The sequence below is a fragment of the Simochromis diagramma genome, unplaced genomic scaffold (assembly GCF_900408965.1).
Source record: "Simochromis diagramma unplaced genomic scaffold, fSimDia1.1 OVJJ01000664.1, whole genome shotgun sequence".
In the NCBI taxonomy this organism is placed as follows: domain Eukaryota; kingdom Metazoa; phylum Chordata; class Actinopteri; order Cichliformes; family Cichlidae; genus Simochromis; species Simochromis diagramma.
In genome coordinates, this window is record NW_024387368.1 from 100,989 (window position 1) to 118,116 (window position 17,128).

Genomic DNA, 17,128 nt, shown 5'->3' on the forward strand with positions numbered 1-17,128 from the left:
ACAAAACAGTGAAATACTTTCAACATATTCCAGCCGCTCGTTTAATTCTACACTTACCGATCATCTCAGTGTCCTCTTTAAACTCCATAAGATGGGTTATACACATGCACAGATGAAGGAATATAATCATGAAAACATGAGAATTGTCCCTGAGGAGTTTGTGACATTTTACTTTTATCGGAACATTAAAACCTGCTCTGACACAATTACACCACTGTCTAGTGTTCTGTGTCACGCCTCACATCTGTCCCATATGAAGTGAATTCACTTCATATGGGCAGTTATACTCCCCCATTTAAATAAATAATTATAAATGTTTGACCACTATGAGTCGAGTTTTCTCTGTTCTATCATGGGGACAAAAGAATCAAGGTTAATACCAGATAAGCAGAAGAAGATGGATGTGTTATTTATTTATTGTTAGGTAATTACATTTTAAGAATTCTTCATACATTACATTTGTTTGTAGATATTTTAACATGTAAAATTATTTGCTGTAGGAGTTGGGAGCTTATGAATGATGTTCACCTAATGCAGAGAATTTCTGGTTCCTTTGTCCTGCTTCTGCTTCATTCTGCTTCTCATCTCCTTCAGTTTCTGAACTTTCTCTATCTCGTTCATCTTCTCAATCAGGAAGTCCAAGTAATTAATATCGGACACTGAATCAGCTTTCAGAGCGATCTCCTCCAGTCTGACAACATGTTGATACGACTCATCCAGTAACTTTGACTTCTCTGCTGTCAGTTGGTTAATTTGCTTTTTAATATTTTCCAGAAGACTCGACTTGTTCTCATGTTCAGTTTCTGTCTCTCCATATTTCTTATTTATTTCTTCCCAAGTCTTCTTTACTCTCCTTGTCTTAGTCACATATCTCTGCATTTCTTTCACATGAGCAGATGCAGGACATTTGTTGATACAGACAATGCAGCAGCCATTTTTCATGATGCCACACATTTCAGGACACCAGGCCGTTGTGCATGGATAATGACAGGTTTCCTCACATAACTGACAAGATGTAGCTCCATCATAAAACAAAATCCCCCATTCCCCACCATTGATAGGTTCTTTAACTTTGTAGGTTTCATCAATTTCAACAATGGACTGATTTTTCTTCAGACCTTCCAAAATCTGTGTTCTTTCTGTCTGTTTCATTTCAATTGTCTGAATTTTCTCTTTCAGACTTTGGATGCAGATTTTAAGTTGTTGGCGTTCATCCAGAACTTCCTTAGTTTTCTCCAGTTTCTGAGGAGCAGTTTTTCCCAGAAATGCTATGAAACCTCTCATTCCTTTCTCTGAAAGTCCATGAGCAGCTTTCAAGTTTTCTTCTTGTTCCTCTGTTCTTTGTTTATGTTGGCTGTTATTAAACAGGAAGCAAACAGGCTTCTTCTCATTTTTGGCACATTTAATGTTTGCAGCTTCAAGAGCTTCGAGCGCATTTTCAGGTGTTGTTCCATCTGAGTGTGTGATCAGAGCTACAATGTTTTTCTCTAGGTCTTTTCCAAACAAAGACATCACTGAACTGAAAACGTTATTCAGTCGGTCATTCAGACGATTCTCACTTGCCTTCATCACCAGACCTACTGCATGAACTTCATTAACTCCATCATCTGACCTGAACAAGTCCAATAATTGTTGACTGATCATGTTTTCATTTTCTTTCCCTCTGGTGTCTCCAAATCCAGGCGTATCAATGATGGTCAGAGAATAGGGCAGAGTGTTATATTTAAAATCAAAGATCTCGTACATGATCACATCTGATGTCTGACTTTCTGTCTGACTTTTCTCCTCCTCCTCTACAATCTGAACCCAGGCGTTTTCCTCCCACTTCACTCCCATGCTGTAGTTGAAAAAAGCGTTGATCAGAGTAGATTTTCCTGTTCCTGTTTCACCCACAAGTAAGATGGTTTTATTTGGCTTGTTTGGATTTCTTTCACCAACAGTAATTCTTGTAAAAGTTCCAGACTTCACGTTCTTTGATCTCGGCTTGTAGAGAACAGGAGGTTCTGGATGGACCCGATCCATTTCGAGGGTGATTTGTGAGTTGTTACAAAACCTGAAAAATGATTTAAAAATGGTTAGTTCACATTTGCAATTACTTTCCTCTTCCTCTTTTGGCTGCTTCCTCTAAGGTTCTCCACACCTTAGATCATCTGAGCATCCTCCCTTATCAAGTCAACCCTCTGCATGTCCCCCTCCAGTAAACCCATGAATATTCTCTGAATTCTTCCTCTTTTCCTCCTGCCTGGCAGCTTCATAGTTTACGTCTTCTTTCCACTTTCCCTCCTCTGCACATATCCGAACTGGTTTACGTGATCTTAACTAAACATTTCACGTCTTGTCCATCCTGCTCACTCACAATGAAGATTTTGAAATCTTCAGCTCCATCTCCTCTATTTTACAGTTTCAGTCACTTAAAATTAGCCTTGAAATTCCAGTTTACATGTTATTATTAAATAATGATATCATGTATGCAGGATCCCTACAACAGCCTGGGAGCAGAATCATTTGTGATTTTAGCTTTTGAAATCGCAAAAAATGTATTTTACGTTATTTTCACATTTTTTCTTGAAATATTTTTACCTACCATGATATGATGATGCTCAACCAAGATGACTCCTTTTTCTCTCCATCATCTGCACTGGTGACAGGGACCCATGAAATGAAACGGCCCCTCAGCCACGTCAAACCCAACAAAGTTGCTGGCACAGACAGGGTTCCTGTACTTCTGAAACACTGGAGGGGGCGGCTGTATGCAGTGTTAAACATCCTGTTGAACATCCCTCTGGAATGGGTCACTGTTCCTACCTGCCTCAAGTTTGCTGCAGAAAGAAAAAAGAATAACTGACAGTTGTTAGGTCCCTGATTATCACCATGCATTTCACCTCATCCTCACCTTGCTCATTCTTTAAAACTTGACCTCCAAAAGAGAGTCAGCCCCCATATTCAACCTTTCCTTTAAATGAATTTGAAATGGATATTTACAGCCTTTTTGAAAAAGAATTTTAATTTCTATGAATATTTCCTATTTATCAAATCTGACCGAAGTGTTCTTTTTTATTATTTGTACACTGAATTATTCAGTCAGGGATTTGGCTGCATTGATTGACAGGAGGCTCAACACAGACACAGATCAACCTGGAAGTTTAGGTGAGTAAATTTTTTATTAGTGCATTATTTACCCCCAGTTAGCCAATTTGTGTGTTTGTGCACAACAGCTACATAATGTGTGAGCCTGTAATAAAGCTTGCTTGTATAAGTCGATACATTGAGGTAGGGATGCATCGATACCGGTATCGGCATCGATACCACATTTTCTAAAGTACTCGTACTCGTTAAAAGTCCCCCGATACCAGGGACCGATACCACGGTCTGAGACCTGTCTATGTTTGAGCGGCATGAAAGGGGTTAATCACAGGCGCCGAATGCCCGCCCCCAGGCCCCGCCTGCAGCTCAGAGCTGAGAGAAGGGCAGGCGAGACAAGTCAGCCGTGTGGAACTATTTCAAATTGAACGAAGACGCGAAAACAAAGGCGGACTTCAAATTGTGCTCAGCGAAATTGTCCAGAGGATGCTCAAACGGTAGTGCATTTAACACAAGTAATTTAATCAAGCACCAAAATCCCAACACGACGAGTACAAAGAGTTTACCCACAGTTATTTACCCACGCTTATCAGCACAGAGGAGCAAGGCTGATGCTATAGCAGTGGGACGGAAAATAGTTGGGCATTTTAAACATTCCGCCTTAGCCTACTCCCGCCTCGAGGACATTCAGGGACAGCTCAACCAGCCAATAAAGAGACTGCAGCAGGACGTACAGACGCGCTGGAACAGCACATATTACATGCTCCAGCCCCTCATTGAGCAAAAGCGAGTGCTGGGCGTGTCCGAGCACGAACTCCCTGACTATCTCACCGCTCACCAATGGGCTCTTATGGAGACGACTGTTGCCATCCTCGCCCCCTTTGAGGAACTAACTAAAAAAGTGAGCAGCTACGACGCACTAGCCTCTGATGTCATCCCAGCTGTGACTGTGAGACTTCTAAACAGAGAAACAGACGAGTAAATGCCTCTCAGCCCCATGTAGCAGTGTGGAAAGTGAAAGGCTTTTTTAGCTCAGTGTCACACATTATAGATGAAAACAGAAACAGTTTGACTGCTGAGAATGCAGAAAAGCTACTTTTCTTAAAAAAACCTGCCACTCACTTTTTCTCTCCATTAAGTGAGTCATCTTAGACTTGATGTTAATACCTACCTCAGTTGCACTGACTGCCACAGTTCTATGTTGGTGGATGTTGTTAGTTTATTCAAATATTGTGCAATAAATAGCAAAGATATTTATTAATGCTCCTTGTGTTGTCCAAAGCGGAAGAGTTTACAATAAACTGAAAACAACACTTGAGTTGCACTGTCACTGTTTAAATTTTTTTTCACAATTATTTATTCTGTAATATGTTGCATACAACATGCTTTTTATTTTAAATAAATGTTCTTCATTCCAAACCAGTCCCTTGTTTTTTTTGTTAAATTATAGGACTAAAGCTGTTACCTGTAAATTTAAATCCTGTTTTTATTAAGTACTCGGCATCGGTATCGGCGAGTACTGAAATGCAAGTACTCGTACTCGTTTCCAAAAAAGTGGTATCGGTGCATCCCTACATTGGGGCTTTCCTTTTTCATCCACGTAACACAATCTGTGGTTCTGACTCCAAAACTCAGCATGGTAGCACCAAAAAAATTCAAAACAAATCTGTGAATCACTCAGGACTTTTGGACAACGAGACCCTTTTTGTAGGTTTTTCTCTGGTTTAAATACCCAGTTGGGTACAAACGGTCAAGATGGGACTGAAGTGCACAGTTTTAGTTTTAATTTAAGGAGCTTTCCTTTTTTTTCATTAACTGTTTGGAATTACAGCCATTTTCAGACTCATAAAAACAATTTGACAGGTTCACATGTATCACATTTCTTTGAAAATAATCGAAGATTACACATGACTTAGTTCCATTAATAATTAGGGTCGCTGACCTAACTTGTTGACCGAGATTTGCCACATTAATGTGGTTAATGTGGTTATGGCATTAACATCATTTTAATGAGATTAACGCTGACAGTACTAGTAAATAGTAGTAGTATGCTTTTACATTCACTTACACACAGAGTCTATTAAGGATATATAATTATTCTATATTATCTTAGTAAATATTTTTGTTTCTGATAGTTTAAAATGTGTACTTTAGATTGTTTTACCCCTCATCAGGTATCTCCCAGATAGCAGCAAATGTCTCATTGTGTAGTGGCAACAAGGTTTTTCTGTTTTCTGTGAACTGTTGGTCAGAAAGAATATTCATTATTAAATATCACAATCATCACATTTAATCCTTGCTTCGCATAACAAATGAACACTCAAGCACATATTTCTAATATGTCTTCCCAACTGGATTTACTGATATACAAGTTTCCAGTTCTTTACAAGGATGTCTGTAAAGATTACTCATGAAATCTGATGAAAAACACAGCAACTAAACTTTAAGAGCTGCAGCGTAATTTCAAGATAATTTTGTAATTTTATCATTTCTGACTGATTCCATCATTTGAAGTGAACTTACCTCAATTGTTTCAGGAAGCTCCGTGCAGCAAAAAGAACAAAGAGAAGTAAAAGTTTAGAGGTTTTATACTGCACCCGAGGAGGGGCTGATGTTCTGTGGTCACATGATTTCATGGAACTACTCACTCCTCCCTCCTGTCAGTTTCTAATCTTCCCTGTTTTTCTTGTATAATTCTTCCAACTGAGCGACAGAAAAAAACATGCCATACATATGACAGGATCTTTTGCAGAAGAAGGCAAAACCATGCTAATGTCAGGTTCGGCTGTGTGGTTTAGAACCCAAAGGCAGGACTCCAAAAGCACAAAGTAAAACTCAAAAACAGCTTTATTGGTGAGATTTCGCAGAACACAAGAAAAACAGGTCTAGTGTAAATATTCCGGAACTGTAACACACAAGGAAGTACACAACCATAAGGGAAGACACAACCAAGAACAAAGGGAGACAGAGACAATAATGCATGGTCCTTGTTCATGTGACCCAGTTTTCTTTATTTGAGGAACATGGTTGTTTGTACAAGTTTTCATAATATTTCCTAAATGTTTCTTCTATTGCTTCCTGGCTATACCGTAAGATATTTGTACTGTAGATGGGTCCCTAATCTTGTGAATTGTATTAGCAGCTTGCTGCTGTCTAAGACGGCGTGCTAACAGTCTAGCTGCCTTTGGGCCCTTGTCATAATAATCTTGTTTTTTTTTTTGTTTGTTTGTTTGTCAGATGTTTTTTTTCCACTTCTTCAGTCAATATATTGTCAATTTCCTTTTTCAGTGTTTCTGAGTAGTTCGGTATAATATTTCCGTGTTTTTCAATTCCTCCACCCGGCTTAGGTACAGGGCCTTCCTCATTTGGTGTTGTTTTGAAGTTATAGCAATAAGCTTCCCTCTGAGTACAGGGCCCTATTTCAGGAAGCCGGTTTAGTGCAAACCCTGAGTAAGTACACCCTGAGTTAACGAAAACCCTGTGATTGCGGTTTCACAAAGCGAGTTCAGATGAATCCTGAGTGAGTCACTATGACGACACACTCCGTGAAGCTAACCAGGGGCCCGTTCTTCGTACGTCGCTTACTACATCCAAGACCAAATCATCGCGCTAACCGTGAGCTTGCTAATCCGGTTCCCCGAACACACCTGCTGTTGACGATTAGTACAGCTGGATGAAGTAATGTGACATCACTGGGTGTCGTAAAAGGGGCTACACATCGATAGTAGAAACATTGATCGGCAACCCTCTGATTGGTCGGCGAAAATGTCGAAGGAGCGCGCTCGGTATTTTTCGGCAGCAGAGCAAGAACTCTTGAGTGAGGGATTTCAGGAGTTTCAGAGTTTAATCAGAACGCAAGGGAACACTGCAAAGGCTGCAAAAGCAAGGAGAGAGGGCTGGCAGAAAGTTGCTGACAAATTAAACTCGTAAGTAATTTAATAATAACAATAATAATGGAGTGGATTGATATAGCGCTTTTCAAGGCACCCAAAGCGCTTTACAATGACTCTATTCAGTCACTCTCACATTCACACACTGGTGGAGGCAGCTACGGTTGTAGCCACAGCTGCCCTGGGGCAGACTGACAGAAGCCAGGCTGCCATATCGCGCCATCGGCCCCTCTGGCCAACACCAGTAGGCGGTAGGGTAAATTTATTATATTACACTATATTATCCAATATTATATTACATTATATTATATTATGTTATATTATATCCACTTTCACATTAGAGCCACAACAGGACCCACTAGAACATGGAAACAAGTAAAAGTGAAATATAAGAATATTCCACAGAATGGTAATATTTATCACTTATATTGCTTTTCGTCTCTTGGAAAGAGACCCTGGAATAATCTGTTTGTTTGTTCATAACAGCAACCAAGAAAAGGGCAGAGCAAAAAAAAGACAGGTGGTGGTCCTGCACCCCCACGTCAACAAGTTGGTTAAGTAAATAATACCCTCACGGGAATATTGATATCTCTCAATGAGCACACTGTCGCGCTGAGCTAAAGGATCCTGTCTGTCCCGCAATATACGCTGAATTCTGAGGACTCTCCTTATCAATCTTGCACCTTCCGCAATGGGTGGCTCGCGTATACGGACAGGACATGGCTGCGACAGACTTCCCAAATCCACCTTCGCTTTTATAGCCGTGGTCTCTCATCTTGATTACATGAAGTAATTTGCAATTACTACTCTGAAATATGAAATAATCAAATACATGAAATACAATGGTAATTAATGGTACATTTCCCTTTTTTTAGGAAATGACCTGAATGTATCTGTGTGACATCAATAAATGGATCAAGTACTGCATTATCTTCAGTTACATTGATGTTATTTATTTATGGTGAAACAGTGGTGGAATATCGCTGTTGCTTTCGTATAAATGAAGCGGACATACCTGCGTGGCCGCGATCTAATCCTGTTTACATAAAGTAAACAAAATTGAAGGTAGCAGGATGAACAAAACTTAATTCATGATGTGGTGATACTTGAACTACTACTTAAATTTTACATTTATTTTCAGGGTTCCCAGGCGTGATTGGCTGTATAGATGGCACTCACATTCCAATCATTGCTCCTTCAGTAAATGAAGGAGACTATGTGAACAGGAAGTCTTTTCACAGCATTAATGTGCAGGTACATAGTTCCCTGTAGCATTTCAAACTAACAAATTATTTCATTATAGTAATGGATGCTAATTTGTGTTCTCTGCACTGTGAAGATCATATGTGATGCTGCCAACATTATCACAAATGTGGAAGCCAAGTGGCCAGCCTCTGTTCATGACTCACGAATTTTTCGTGAATGTACACTGAGCACAAAATTTGGACATGGTGAGTTGAAAATACTTTAAAATATATAAAGACCAATTGCTACAGGGACATTTGAACTGAAGTGTATCCTTCTGTCTTAGGAGAGTTCACTGGCTACTTGCTTGGTGATAGGGGGTATCCATGTTTACCCTATTTGCTTACCCCTTACCCTGACCCTGAACCGGGCCCACAGCAGCGATATAATCTGGCTAATTGCAGGACAAGAGCCAGAATTGAAATGACTATCGGAATGCTTAAGGCCCGGTTCCAGTGCCTGCAAAGACTCAGGGTCACCCCAGAAAGGGCATGTGACATTATTGTGGCATGTGTGATTCTTCACAACATTGCCACAATTAGAGGAGAACACTGTCCTTCTGAACCAAACATCAGCAGTGATCCAAACCATGAACATCCTGACCCTCCCACGGACATACAAGATGGAAGCGCAGTCAGAGACACCATATGTCACAATCATTTCCTTTGACCCATCACCTCAACATGTTGAAAGAAGAATAAACAGATTTTTGTTCAACTGGCTTTATTGGTCGCCTGTATTTCCTGTACACAAAGTATTAATAAGTATATTATTATGTTGTTCAAACACTGAAATAATTCGTCCATCTCTGACCACTTCACCCACCCTTAACTGATGTTCCAGCAGTAAAATCTCAGTCTTGGTCTTTTGGATCTGCTGCTTGAAGTGTTCCAAATCCAAGTCGCATTTTTTTATTTTCTTGATCAAATAGGTCTTGTACAGCTGCTTTACAGGGAGCTATTGAAACACAGAAAGTAGCATTGACATTCATAGTACATGCCTACTTAGGTTGGTTGTAAATCAGTGCTGAACATCTTACTGAGGAAAGGTTTGTTGGAGAAGTGGCTGGACACTCTTCATTTCCATCACCACTCTGTTAGAGACATAGAAAGTCCATGGTTTTATTATAGTACCACATTTTATTCAATTGTTATATTTTCCATTGTAAGATGTAAACCTCATAAAGTGTCTCTGTTGCTTCCTCCTCTGTAACAGCTGTCAATGTTTCTTCATTATTTTCCTGTAGTAAAGAAATAAACAACATTGCTGTTCTACTGTAAACTCATATAATCTGTGGAGTATTACTCACAACTGCATGTTGGTCTGGCTCAACAGGAGGCTGCACCAGATGCAGTACACCACCACCATCAACTGATAGAATATGAGGTTTAAACAGGTCACTTATAACTTACAAGGGACCAAATGGCAATTAACAAACATACCAATCACCTTACACTTCATTGTCATATTGCTCTCAAAGACAACCAAGACTGAGGGAAGGCAAAATCAGTAGGAAAATAACTTCACTACAAAATAATCCATTATGGTAAAGAGTTTATCAAATGAATGAGTAGCACTGCAAAGGTGACTGTGAAGAAAGGATGTATGCACATCATGTATTATTTTGAATTTACCCCCTATGTAGGCACTTGTGTCTTGCGGGGTTATTGACTCAGAGGATGTCCCCGCAGAGATGCCTTCGGCCACAGGGCGCCCACTGTTTTGGCTGAGGGCCAACTGCTCAGCCTCTGTGAGTGGTGGTGGTGGAGGACCCCCACCTGTTTTTCGGGCCTCCGCTTTTTTTTCTGTTGGCTATAACAGGTCACATTTGAGCATACAGAGTAAGCAAATATGTACTTGTAATGTGCTCAGATAATTTCAATAAGTGCTTACAGAAAGGAAATTAATGTAGCCTCTAACTGCAATTGATTTACATAGGGCAAATTTGCATGTTATCGGCATATGCTGCCATCAGAATTTCGGCCTCAAGCGCTGCAAAATACATTGACCGCGCCTTCTTTCCCTCCGTCTCCATGGTGACTCGCTTACTCTGTGCTCCACTAATCAGGGCTTTATGTATCCTCGTGCGTGTGCTTCACTTGGGGTTGAAGCAATTCCACGTTGATTGAACTGATTGTTATCAGCCTTTCTGAAACCGAATATTCCGAGTTGGACAGTTCGGGGTTACTCAACCCTGAGTATCGTTTTTCACTCTGAGTTTTCTAAACCGGCTTCCTGAAATTGGGCCCAGCTTCGAATGCAACCCAAAACACTGTTGGGCTAATTTCTTCTGTGGAATTTTCCTCTATGTATTGCTTTATGTCTTTCTTGATTTGGTCCTTCGTTTCTTTTTTATTCAGACAGCTCAGATTTTACCTCCATACACATTTAACCTCTGTCTTAATGAACAGATGGGATCTACATAGAGTAACTGAATGCACAATTGGAATGGCGGATATTTCTGATCATTGTGCCATTCATTTAAAACTAAATCTAAATACTAGGCATAGAAACACCTGTTGGAGGTTAAATCTGAGTTTGACTGCAGAGAAAAGTGATGAACAGTGTAGTCAGAGGTTTAGTTGTGTAACACAATGACGAGCAAGATGCTGTTTCATTTTTCTTTTATATTCTACAGGCGTAGAGGCGTGTTTGATCAATGCAGGACCCAAAACACGATTGCACTCCCAAACTAAAGAAGTTAATGCTGTATAAAGTACGTATCTGAGTTTTTGCACAGACTACAATGACCTCGGTTTTGTCTCAATTTAGAAGCAGAAAATTAGATTTCACCTCAGCCAGTCTTCCAATCCAGTCACATAAATAAGAAACAACAAAGCTAAGTCATTATTTTACACTGTATTTTTATTATTTGCATTTTTATGCACATTTTATGTTATCTATGTATGTACAAAAATGTGCAAAAAGTATAAAAATATTAGCTTCCTTTCTTTATTTCAGTGGTTTGAAGTACCTCTAACTCTGCACTCCCACAATATGTGATTTATGGATCTCAAAATAAAATCCTCCCGTGCAAGTTTGAAAAATCAGGGAACAAAAAGAAAAAGACAGTCTGTTAAAAGTTAAAACAACCTGTGATATCCTGCAAAAGTTATACTAACATAACATACATAAGAAGGACTTAGTGACAGATCACAGGAAGAGGTGTAACAGCTGAAATCTGTAACATCAGCTTCATTTTGTTGCTTCTAATTACAGGAAAAGGCCCAGAGCAGCCAATTAGAGCCAGATTATGTCTTTAATCCCCGGCCACAGAATAAAAGGTTAACAATAACAGTAAAGAGCTTGCTTGTTTTATGTTTAATATGTGTGATTTAAAAGTGAACACACAGCCAATGAGTGTAAGGAAGATTTAAGACTGTTTTCATAAAGTGCACTAAAGGTTAATCAGGAGGAGGATCAGTGATCCCTCTAGTTTCCACTGATGGTTGCTTGGAGCAAAGCTCAGGAGGGTGAGCTGTGTGCTGTTTGACGATTCAACAGGAATCCAGAGAGAATACGGAGCAGAACAACAGCTTTCATAATCACGTCTGCGCAACAGAAACTAACTGGGGCTCAAGTACCCCTCATATTCAGCGTCACTTTACTGAAGAGACATTACAAGTCCTCCATCCATTTTCTTCTGCACGTCCAGATCAGGTTCACAGGGAGATAAAGTCTACCCCAGCAACATTTCAAGTTCTCCTAAATACAAATCTCTTTACTAATATTAAAACTAAAGATGTATTCCTCAAATAAATTCACATTACAATACAATAAAGTTTAAAACCCAGAAGCCACTGCTGCACTGTGGTAATGTTCTGTACGCAGGCAACAGAAGTCCAGTGATCAAACACGAAAGTTGTGTTTTATCTTTTTTTTTTTTCCAATATGGCAAGCAATAACACATACCCATCTTTGTTCCTTCCTGCCGCTTCTCCTGTTCTGGTAAAAAACCATAGGCCCACCTAAGTGCATGCTGGTCATATACCAGTCCCTTTATTTATACTAAATTTGCCTACAGTTCTTCCTGGCTGACTTAACAAGATAAACAACAGACCAAAACAAAATGAAACAAATATTAACCTACAAATAAACTCAACAACAAACTTTAACAAATCTCAAAATAACAAAAATAAAGAATAAATGGCTCCAACACTCTGGCCCCTGATTGTGCATACAATCACAATTACTTTAAAGTTATAAAAAAAGGAGCTATTCCCTCAGGCAAGTCCTTAATCTCTGTTCATGATGTTATTTCTCTTCCAGTAGCAAAAGAAGTTTTGCAACTGGCCTCTTCAAAACGCATGTCGTTGTTTGTAGTCTCACAGAACGCACCAAGCCTTTTGCATCTTGGTTTACATTTAAGACTTTTGTCATCATCCATGATCCTCTTGGAGCTGTAGCGTCTGTAATCAAGACACTATCTCCAGGTATAAGAAATCTTTTAGTCCTCGTCCATTTTTGTCCTTCTTGCATCTTGCAAACAACTCTGCCATGTGCTGTACCTTTTTACACTTTTTCCTGATATCATATCAGTGCTTCATGAGTCATCTGAAACTCTGGTGATGGGTCTGTCGTTCAATATAGCTTCAACTTCACAGAAGACTGTTTTAAGTCTTTCATCACCCAAAGCTTGTTCTTTGAGAACTGAGACTAAAGTACTCCTTATGGAACGAATGTTCCCACACAATCCTTTGCCAATATTATTGAGAATAGCTCCAACAACCCCCGGCTTCTTTTCTCAGTAACTGACTGAATATTTTCCCTGCTTCTCATATAAATAGCTCCACAGAAACGTGTGAAAGATTTTTGCAGTTTTTCATTAATAAGATAGAACAACTCTGATGTATGACCGCTCTACCTTCACATGAAGTTTTTACAAAATTCAGCTGCTCTACTGCCTTTGACACGTTTGAGCCTGTGTGTTTTCATCAGGTAGAAGAACTTTGTAATGGTATAAAGACATCATCTTGCCCAAAAAATGCCATGCCAACACATTTCTTGAAAAAGATTTTTAAGGTTGTTGGTTTTAACATTTTAGAGATTTGTTCTTTTTTTTGTCTGTGGATGTTTTAGCAATGTACCTATTGAAACTCTGAACAGAGCAGCTATTGATTTTCTTTAATGGAAACACCTGTTTATTATGTAGTTTAGATACAAATGTGAGTTCATTTACAGACAGATTTGGGTTAAAATAAAGGTTATCTATAGTCATTTCTACAACAATAAAAATGTTGCTGTCATGGTTCTGGGTCTTTTGTGTGTTTTTTGGCATTTTGTATTATGTTTAACTCACTTTGATTTTCTAAAGGTTTATTCTGTCGTGCCTGGGTTGTTCTTTTTAGTTTTGCTTATTGTTTTTTTCCCTGTGTTTCGGCCCTTTGAGTCTCCCTCCGTGTGTCTTTGTTTATATAGTTTTGTGAGTCCTTGTGCCTTGTTTCCCCAGCTTTGTGTTTTATTCCATCTTTTCCCATCTCATCATGTCTGTGCTCTCCCTCTGGTTCCCTCAGTCCCCCTTGTCTGCCTCTCCTCCACTCCTGCATCATGTTTCTTATTTTATTGTGGAAGTCATATATATCAGTGTGCGTTAAGTTCAGTTTTGCTTCCCCTGTTTCGTTATGGTCATTCAAGTTTTAACCTAATCAGACGAGCAGTGTATTTTACAAACCACTGAACATGTGACTTCTCATCAGCCAGCAGCTGAATGCATTCTAGTCAAGTTCAGACTTGTTTACAGGGTGTGTGTATGTGTACGTCGAGACTGAAAGGTGTGTGCACCTCTTTACTCTTCACCACATTCGCACAATCTTCTGTCAGTCATCATGCTTATATAAAGTATAAACTATAAATATGCTTGAGGAGCAAAATAAATGTCATAAATCCATAAATAAATGTCTGTCCTGTTTATAAGTACAGCTCATAGTGTTTATATCTGACCTCCATATGGCCTCAAAGCTTGAGCTGTTTCATCACTTGTATTAAGCTCAGTTGTTGGAACTTTGTAACATGTGCACTTTTTTCTGTGTATTTACCTGAGTAAAACCTGCAGCAAAGCTTAATCCATATGAGTAATGCATAACGAGTTTTATGTCATTAACATGTTTTGGGATTAAAATCAGAGAATAAATGTTGAAAACTTCCTGTGTGACCAACAGTGCCTGCAGCCTTTTCAGACACATTATAAAGACTTCTAAATAAACTATGAAATCCCATGAAGTGCAGAAAGCTTCAGTAGAATCTGGTTTTATTTATTTGCTCTGAGGTTATCTTGGCACTGAAGCAGCACACAACACAAAGAAGAGACTGCAAATTTTACATGAGCACAAACTTTACATCAAATTTAAAATTCAAATCATTTGTATTTTACTAAGACATGTGGGACTGATTTGCCTAACTTATCCTGACCGGACTCTCCTCTGCTCTCCATTTTGAGTCCCTGACTAGTTGTAGTCATAATGTTTATTTGACTTCAGTTACTTTAACAGCAAAATCCGAATAAACACTTGTTTTCTCTTCAACTTTATTCATATACAGCAGTTTTCTCTTCAGTTTTTGATGTACCCTAATCCTTCATGTTTAAACGTTGAGGAAATGATGAGCAAAAGAAAATCTCAAATATACCAACACCCAACCTGAGGACAGACTGTGTTCCTAAACTCCACTTTGACCGTTTATCTCATTTAGTTCATTTTCTTTGTTAAACCACCTTTAACTAAGTTGCCCTGTGAGTTTAACAAACTTTAAAACATATCAGCATATTATCAAGATCTGCTGTAAGATTTTGACATCATGACTGCAGCATTTATTTAGATGACTATGTGGCGCTCACCAGTCATGCTGACTGTCTGGTGTGATGGTTTCGTTTTGCCTCTCCTTTCATGATGCTCCAGTGTCTCCTTATCTCAGATTATTGAACTTTTAAATCCTGAGAAAAACGAGATATTTGATCTCAATTCTGTGTTGAATTTGCTCCTCATGTGGTTGCATTTTGTGCTTCAGAAAACAGAAAACAGCAGAATGACATGTGAGAGCGGCTGGGAACACTCCATCTTGCAAACAACTCTATTGTTCGGCCAATGAACAGAATTAATGAACTCAAATAAAAGCAGGCAAGGACCACATGACATGTTTTGTTTGCTAAATAACAGAATGACACTGGATAAAATTTCCACCCTAAGCTGTAAAAACAATATTATACCAGCTTCAAGTCTACCTACTATGGGGACATCCCGCCTTTGACTTTTTATAATGGCAATCAAAGTGCACTTTCCAGTCTCAGCGGACCACACCTTTACAAGTAGACAGGAGACCAAACTAGACAAAGAAGTAGTCGTGGATGATGGTAACTCCATGTATTTGTTCCTGTCATATGATTAAGCTAGTGAACCAAAGTCAGTGTGCAGACAGTATGACCCTGAATTCATTGTAAGTTCTTCTGATTTGTCTCAAAGCACTCTCGAATCTCAGACTTCAAATACTGCACATACAAACACAAGACTTTTTTTTAGTTTATTAGCAACAGTTAAAACAATTACTTAAGCGTTGTATAAAGTGTGGCTCCCCGATTGTACAAGAAGAAATCAAAGAGCCTCAAAATGAAGGATCACAGTTGACTCTAGATCTCACGTGTGTTAACAGTTGTAGTTACAGCTGGTAGTCTCAGCCTACTTAACTGGCCAGGGAACAGACATTATCACCAATGTGCCCATAACCCTCGTGATGAAACAGTCCAGAGATGAAAGCTCTGGATAAAGCCAGGATCTGAAGCCTTCGTGAAGATTGTGACAGACAAGTGGCTTTTGAAAGACCTGGATCACCTGACAAAGTGCATTTGCACAACAACACTAGAGGTATAACAAACATTTACTTTATTTCACTTACATAGTCGCTAATCTTATATTGGCCAGATATAACTGATATTATTGATTTCAAATTTGTTTCAGGTATATCACTCAATATACGTCAAATGCCTCCCTAAGAGAGGCATTTGACCATGCTCCATGCTTGCTGCCCTGGATCATAACAACAATGTAAACAGGGAACAGGTATGTAAACTGTTGGAGTTAAATTGTGAAATGTTGTCATTGTGTTACTTAAATTTGTAAGTCTTAGTTCAAACTGTATGATCAAAGATATTCCTTTGAACAGTGGCTGTAGTGTTTTATTATGGGACACATCCTATGTGAGGGTTCTGTTTTCTTGTTTAGTAAGCTTCCTGCTTTTATGACCCTTTTGCTAAGCAGGAGGTCACACAAACGCACCCCCAAACACAAACACACACACTCACATGTATACACACACACATTCTTGCACATGCATACACACATATAGTGCCTTATCTTTTAGAACCATAGAGTGTTTTACAATGGGTGGTGCTTGTGTGTACTGCAACTATTTTTAATAAAAGGCTGGAAGCAGAGGCCCAAGTTGAGGTCATTTGCAGTTGGATTCAGAGTGCTTTTCTGAGACTCTGACCGAGGCTTCCCTTGCGCAAGTAAAATCGATTGATCGCTGATTGTCTTACTTCCTGGTTTCGTTAACAGTTAATAAGTTAATAAGTTTCTAAACCATCGGGACCTGTGGAAGCGCAGACCCAACATAAACAATGATAATTTTCTTAAGGTTGTAAAACATGTTATGCTTGGGGTGGGCACTATGACAATAAAATAATCAAATTGAGATATGACGTTATCACAATCTGCTAATCTGTGAAGATGTCTGAATTGTGCTACAGTGAATTTTTTGTGCTCTGCTCTTCTCTGTCATTTTTACTGAAACAATGCCAGTGTTAATATTAATAAAAAAGATAAAATAAATAAGACAGAAGACATTGATATCAGTAATCTTCTGTGTATGGCAAAAGTACAAACTCAACTAAAATGTGGATGAAAACAAAATCGTGATATTAA

The 17,128-nt window shown here is 39.0% G+C and overlaps 1 protein-coding gene across 1 annotated transcript; it reads right to left on the bottom strand.

The window, feature by feature from the left end:
• Nucleotides 1-398: 398 nt before the first annotated feature.
• LOC120718812 lies at nt 399-5,623 on the bottom strand. Its single transcript, XM_040007519.1, has 4 exons — nt 5,605-5,623; nt 5,246-5,322; nt 2,585-2,819; nt 399-2,053 (listed from the first exon to the last, which is right to left on the bottom strand). Exons 2-4 carry the CDS (start codon nt 5,283-5,285, stop codon nt 529-531), a joined length of 1,800 nt encoding a protein of 599 aa, XP_039863453.1. The 5' UTR covers nt 5,286-5,322; nt 5,605-5,623; the 3' UTR covers nt 399-528.
• Nucleotides 5,624-17,128: the final 11,505 nt, after the last annotated feature.

Coding starts and splice junctions, on each gene's coding strand:
- LOC120718812 (XM_040007519.1), bottom strand. CDS start 5,285: ATGAGACATTTGCTGCTATCTGGGAGATACCTGATGAGGG. Junction 2,820..5,245: donor TGGGAGATACCTGATGAGGG/GTAAAACAATCT, acceptor TTCTTTCTGCAG/CAAACTTGAGGCAGGTAGGA. Junction 2,054..2,584: donor TTGAGCATCATCATATCATG/GTAGGTAAAAAT, acceptor ATCATTTTTCAG/GTTTTGTAACAACTCACAAA.